This window comes from Mustela nivalis (genome assembly GCF_964662115.1).
Source record: "Mustela nivalis genome assembly, chromosome: 19".
NCBI classification, from domain to species: Eukaryota; Metazoa; Chordata; class Mammalia; order Carnivora; family Mustelidae; genus Mustela; species Mustela nivalis.
Genome location: NC_139038.1, coordinates 21,204,678 through 21,211,340, shown reverse-complemented (window position 1 = coordinate 21,211,340; position 6,663 = coordinate 21,204,678). Strand labels below are relative to the sequence as shown.

Sequence of the window (6,663 nt, the reverse complement as noted above, 5' to 3'; positions counted from 1 at the left end):
CAGGAGCAGCCAGATGAATGAGCCGTGCTCCGGGCCTGACACACAGAGAACAGCCCAGCATCCAGGACACGAGAGAGCCATATTTATTTCACATGGACAAGCATGATTCCTTCGCATGCTGAACATGAAAGCTCGCGTGAGTAAAGTACCCGTAACAGCAGAATTAATGTGCTTTTGTCCATAGGGAGCAGGGAGGGTCACAAAGTGGTTTTCAAAGACCGTTAACCTTCAAGCAGAGTTGAGACCACAGGCTTTGAAATCTCTGGTTTATTTCATCATCGAAGGGTCTGTCTGCGAGGAGTGACTGGGGGGTGCTTCCGGCCCTGCAAAGTCTCGATGAGCTGCTAAGGTCAGGAGGAAGAGGACGGTCTCCTGGCCCACCACCCGGGGCGGCTGGGGAGGGAGAGTGAAGCTCAGAGGGGAGGTACATGCCACTAGGAATTAGCGACAGGGACAGACTGCTGTGTTCACAGCAACAGAACCATCACCACTTATAATATCTAGCATAATCAGAAGATCCCTTCTTCTTAAAGCCGTTTCCCAAGGCCTCGGAGGGGCTGAAGGGAAATGATTCGGAACTGACTGGACAGGCCAGAAGCGGGTCAGCTCTGCCTCGACAGACTGGGGAGAGCGAGTGGCAAGGACCCCCTGGTCTCGTGGCCTTAGCTGGTCCTCCCAGATCCAGGACGATGGAACCCGAGATGGGAAAGGGGGCTGGAGCCTGGCTTGGGTTTGCTGCAGGAAGAGGATCACAGGCTCGGGGGGCCAGCCTCACGGAAGAGACAAGCAGAAGAACCCTTACATCTTGGTGGCTCACTCCCACCTGAAGTCCTGTCCAACAGTTTCATAAAATTTAATATTATAAGGTCTATAAAATTCCCGGAGCTGGTCTATCACTTCTGGATCAATCTGTACATGAGTTCTGCCTTTCGATTTGCCCAGGCACCGAGGCAGGAGGCTCGATTCTGTTTTTCTCAAGCAAGGGAATCCTTTGGTCTTGTTGAAGTAGAAGTGCTTGTCCGTGATGAACCTCTTGATGCCCAGGAAGTCCTGGACGCGGCCCAGCTCGCCCGCGGGGTCGGTGATGAGCCGCTCGCCGCTGACGAAGTGGATCTGAGCCAGTGGGAAGTACCGCAGCCAGCTCTCCAGGTGGAGCGCGTACATGCCGATGCGGATGGCGCTCCACGACACGTCCACCTGGCCCAGCGTGCGGTTGCGGAAGGACAGGCCCTCGAAGGTGGGGATGTCCGGCTTCTTGGAGAGCGTCTGTGTGTAGTCCGAGATGGCCCGGGTCACGGGGTTCCGCACGACCACGATCAGCTTGGTGTCCCGGGACATGTTGAAGATGCGCCGCGGGGCCTCCTGCGTGACGAAATAGCTGGGGGTCTTCTCCAGTGTGATCTGGCTCTCTAGGGTCCGCGGCATCAGGCTCCTGTGGGGCAGAAGCGGCACACCGTCAGACAGGGCCCCCCGGGGAAGGGGAGCAGGGAGCTGGTTTCCCTACACCCAGCCCCGCAGTGCGGGCCCCCCCGCCCCCCGGTGACACCCGAGCTCCACGTGCATTCACCAGGGGGTGCGGGGTGGGGGGGGGAGGTGCCCACCCGTCTTCAGCCAGCACGACGGACGCCCACACTGCTGCGTCCTCGGCTGCGACCCCTCCACGGCGGCAGGTCTCCGGGGAGGGACCCACTTCAACTCGTGCTAGTTGCTTAAAAAAATCTTTAACAGGTTTGCTTTAAAAGAGGAAACAGCCTAAAAGTTCATCAGTGTGGCTTAAATAAATGATGGACGACCCAATTAACAGAAATAGGCGTATCTGTTATATACAGAAAGGGAATGATCTCCAAGATACAGTGCTGAATGGAGAAAGACAAGATACAGCATGTTCGCCTAAAGGACACGTAACGGGTAAGAATGACGCTTCTGGGGAGGGGTCTTGAGGCGGGGGCAGAGTGAGGGGGTCAGGGATAAATGAGAATTACTTTTATTGGATAACCTTTTATGCTGCTTAAAATTGTTAATGTCTTTGTTGATTACATATTCAAAAAATACAAAAGCAAGCCACTGATGATTCTTCTGGCAAAAGAGATTTCCCCAAACATATTAGGAAAATTTTTTTTTTTCTTTTGCGGGGGGGGTGGGGTGGGGGAGAAGGCTTGTTTTGTAGGAATAGCAAGTGTGTTAGAAACGAGTCCTGATGTCTTTCTCTGCTGCAACACATCGGAAATGCATCCTTGGTGTAAGCCCGAAACAGCACGAACTCCAGGCCGGTCAGGACCTCAGCCAGAAGCCAGGTAATGCAAACTTCTCCTTACTCTTTAGTTTCCTGGTTCGGCTGGAGACTTGAAGAGACAATGGTGGGAAGCTCTGAAGTCTCCCTCGGGCCTTGATGGAGGGGAAGACTCCTTGGCTCCCACTTGGTTCTTCTCTCTGAAGGTCACATTTTACACTTTAGTCCACCCCAGGAATTTTTTAAAAATGCAGCTGTCCAGGGTCTATCCTAGACCAACCGATTAGAAATATATGGGGCGGGTCCTTTTTTTTAAAGCTCCTCAGGTGGTTCCAATGCGGAGGCAGAGCTGAGAACCCCCCACCCCCGCCAGATCATGGTTTCCCTACTGCGACTCATCTATCCCCTGAGCATTCCTCTTCCCCTTCTCTGGAGCGCTGGAGCACTCCTGGCTCCTGGCCCAGATCCCAGCATGCACGCCATCCGACAGCCCAGCTCCAGAGCTCTTTAACCGAACTCTCCACTTTCTCTTTCCTTTTAGCAACCCCTCCTCATCACAATACGTTGGGTCTTGTCATTGGAACTGCCCTAATTCTGAAACAGTTCCCCTCTTAAGTTCCACTCTAGGTCTGTGGAGGGGTCGAATGGTGGCCCTCCGAAAGGTATGTCCACTCAGAACCTACGACTGGGACCTTACTTGGAAAAAGGGTCTTTGCAGATCTAAAGTTGAAGATCTCAAGAGATGAAGCTGGGCGGGCCCCACTCCAACAAGCAGTGAGTAGCCTTCCGGGGAGCAGCGGGGGAGCAGCGACAGTGACGGTGGCATGTGAAGGTGAAGGCAGAGCGGGGGTGACGGATGGACAAGCGAGACATGCCAAGGACTGCTGGCCACCACCAGGGGTTAGTGGTGGTGTCCCCCGGTGTGCGGTCATTTGTTACGGGAGCCCCCGGAAACGAATCCAGACGATAACCTTCTCTCTTCCCACCTCCATTTAACACAGTCTCAAACTCCTTATACCTGATCTTCAAATTCAGCTATGAATCCCTCGACTTCACGGTCCTCCGTGCCTGCTCTGGACCCACAAATACCCACCGCCGTCGCGCCATGGCCACGGTCCTAAGCACCCAACCCCGCACGCATTTCCTCGTTCGAGGAGTTCTCGCCATCTCCGGCAGTGCATGCTTCCCGACCCCCGTCTCTTCCGTTCGCTGCCTGGACTGACAGACAGCAGCAGAGAGCACGACGGACGCGCACCGCTGGGTCCTGGATCTCCTTATTAATTCTGGTTTCGGTGGAACTCCGACCCTGCTCAGTCATGGCTGGTATTTGTCTTTCCAGAACCCCTTACGGTTCTTCCGAAGAAGCGCTCCACATTCTCCCCGGGAGCCCCCAACTCTACTCCTGTTCCTCCGCCTGCACGCACATCAGCTCCACCTCCGGACTGTTCTCTGCACCCACGCTGGGTCCCTCCCACGGGCCCCGGATGACAAGGCGGGCTCACTGATCTGTCCGCTGTGGCGCAGGTCCCTTCCCCCGGCACCTGCAAACCCACTGTGTGCCTGACAGACGGACACAGCTGCCATCCTGCTTCCAGGCTCGAGGTCTAGGAGGGACCCCTGTGAGTTGAAAGCTTAATATTTATTAATACCGAGTAGGCCGATTATTTTTAAAAAATAGTATACCATTATTAGCAATCACAAGTGTACATGAACAGAATTCCTTGGCTGGATTTCCTCAGACGTGTGGCTACAGCTGTGTGCTGTGTGGCTACAGCATTTTCTGACCCTGGCACAGCCTGTAATTAGGCGCTGGCCTTTAGGACAAGAGCGGACGACATTATACCGAGGTGACGGTGCGCTGAAGGTTAAGGACTTCCTATGGGGTTACTGATAGGAAGGTTTTCTCCAACACAAAAGGTTGACTTCACAAGCTACTCAAAAAAATTTCTATGCAACACCCTTTATCACACTAACAAATACCCAAGAGAGAAATGTGTGGTACTGTCTCTTCCCAAGAGACTAAGGAGAGCTACTTTGCCAGGAGCACCAATGAACACCTCTGTCACCAGTTTAGGAGAATTCTGACCAATTCCAGGGATCTCCGGAGTACCCCATCATGCCCCGAGCCGTGCACTGAAGGCAAGCCCCGCCCATCCCATTCCCACTGGCATCTCAGCTGCAAAACCAAGTCACAGATGCTGAGGAGACCCTCACACCAGACGGCAAACCACCTCACGCAAGCGTCAGCACGCCCTGAGCCAAATGGCTCCTGTGCCCGGCGCGCTTTCTCCGTCCCGTCCATACCTGCTTCTCCTCAGGTCATCGGGATAGACGGCTGGAGGCCAGTGACCACCATGGGCAAGGAGACCCCACATATTCCTCGTGGCTCTGGGCACGGGCAGGTGTCGGGTGTGGAGTGGGCAACAGACTTTTCCTCGAGGCTTACTTTCCCTCTTCACATCACTGTTTACATTTTGCTCACCTGTTTCCAGCTGCTAATAGCTGAACCGCTCTCTCTCTCTCAGTTCTGGCCTCCTTTGCTTACGAGGTTGCTCTGCACAAACTCCTGGAAGAACCGTCCGACGCCCCGCAGTCTGGACTCACTCACCTCCCATGTGTGAGCGTGACCTGCTCGGTGGCAATTTTCCCTCCAGCTGGCAACAGCCCCCAGATTTCTCGCGGACGAACTCCCACTCCTGCTTTGGATAAAATCCTGGCAGGCCCAGGGGGTGGGTGCGTGACTGAAGCTAAGACGACCAGTGCCGACCGTGTCATGGAGACTGGGGGACTGAACCCTCCGGGCAGGCACGGGAGCCTGGAAGGGCCTCCGCACCGGCCTCCTCCACCAGGTCCCTCTGTCTGCATTCTCCCCTCCTCTTCCACCAAGTCCCTCTGTCTGCATTCTCCCCTCCTCTTCTCGATTTATTTATTTGAGACAGAGAAAGAGTGTGGGCGGGGGGGGGGGGGCAGAGGCAGAGGGAGGGAGCATCTCAAGCAGGTTCCAGGCTGAGCGTGGAGCCCAAGGCAGGGCTTGATCTCATGACCCTGCGATCATGACCTGAGCAGAAACCAAGAGTCGGACCAGTTTATCCAACTGAGCCCCCACCTGCTCTCACTCTTGCCCTGAGACCTGGTTCTTCCACTTCCCTCTGTCCGTCCCTACCTGGCCTTCCAACAGAGCACTACTGGTTCAAGTCAGTGAGCTTGCTTTCTGTTGCTCACACCCCGAGAATCCGAATCTTACCTCTTTACAACCTGGCCTCCTCCCTATGGAAGCCCTGCTCGCCCCCCTGGCTTACCGGCTCTGCGAGGACAGGGCAGGGAGCCGATGTGCATCTTCCCGATGGTCTGTGTCCCTCTTCCCCGACGCACGTGGTCTCGCCGGAGGACTTCGGTCCTCCCCGGCCTTCACCCACCACCGAAGAGCCGCGGACTCACAAGACGAACAGCAGATCCAACTCGCCCGCGCTCTAGCCGGCCGTGCTCAACCCGCCGTGGGCCGGACGTGGCTCGGACTCACTTCTCTCTTTGGCCCGTCCTTGCAGATGACGTCACCGCGCATCCGCTCACAGAGCAGAGAACCCTCAGGGCCATTCCTGACTCCTCGCATCTAAGGTCTTTCATTCCGGTAAGTTCTCAAGGAGCCCCACCCATCCCCCCCCCCCCCCCCAGCGCTCCGCGGCCCCCGCTGGTCATCTTCCTCCCTGATCTCCATGCTTCCGCCCTCTCCCCGCTCTGTCCGCTCTGCATCCTGCGTCCGCCACGGAAATCTCGCTAAAGCGCATCCTGGCTTGTGAGGCATCAACTATTCTTTGGAAGGAAGCCCATATTCCTTGACTCAAGGCTCTGCCTTGACTTTCCAGAATGCATCCTTTGCCCCTTCCTGGTAACCGGATGCTCCTGTCGTGCTGAACGCAACATCCGCTCCCCGAACACATCCCGCTCCGCCCTGTGTTTCGCTACTTGCTGAGTTCTTGGCTTTTGTTGAGACTCTGGATCGTCTTTCTTGTCCCTCTCACCCTGGAGAACGTTGACTCCTCTTTCCACGCCTAAACCAGAAGTCCCACATCTGTGAACCTTTCTTATAATTTCAGGGCACACGGCGCATCCCTCGGCGGGCGCCCCCACAGCACCCGCGTCCCTGCAGACCTCACGCGGGAGGCGGTCACGCAGCGCAGCACCGGTGGCCCCGTGGGCAGGCTTCCTGTCCATTTTTGCCTTCCCAGCACGACACCCCGCGCTCCGCAGCTGCGCAACCCACGGCTCAGCGATCCGGTGTGAAAGGCAAGTACCCACTGACAGGTTACCGTGAGTCCTCAGAAGCCAGTGTTCGTTCAGGAGGTGCAGCCTTTTCTTGGTGTTCTGGCCTTGGGCGGAGGAAGGTTTCAGCAGACCGTCCTGGGGAGGGAGTGGTCATGGCGCCGTTTTTTACG

The 6,663-nt window shown here is 56.0% G+C and overlaps 1 protein-coding gene across 1 annotated transcript in view; it reads right to left on the bottom strand.

Moving 5' to 3' along the window:
• Positions 1 to 252: 252 nt before the first annotated feature.
• HS3ST2 (heparan sulfate-glucosamine 3-sulfotransferase 2) overlaps positions 253 to 6,663 on the bottom strand; it is an 86,168-nt gene continuing 79,757 nt past the window's right edge. The window contains exon 2 of the mRNA XM_082714714.1: positions 253 to 1,432. Coding sequence (XP_082570840.1) covers positions 814 to 1,432 — 619 coding nt within the window. The 3' untranslated portion in view covers positions 253 to 813. The remainder of the gene's footprint in view (positions 1,433 to 6,663) is intronic.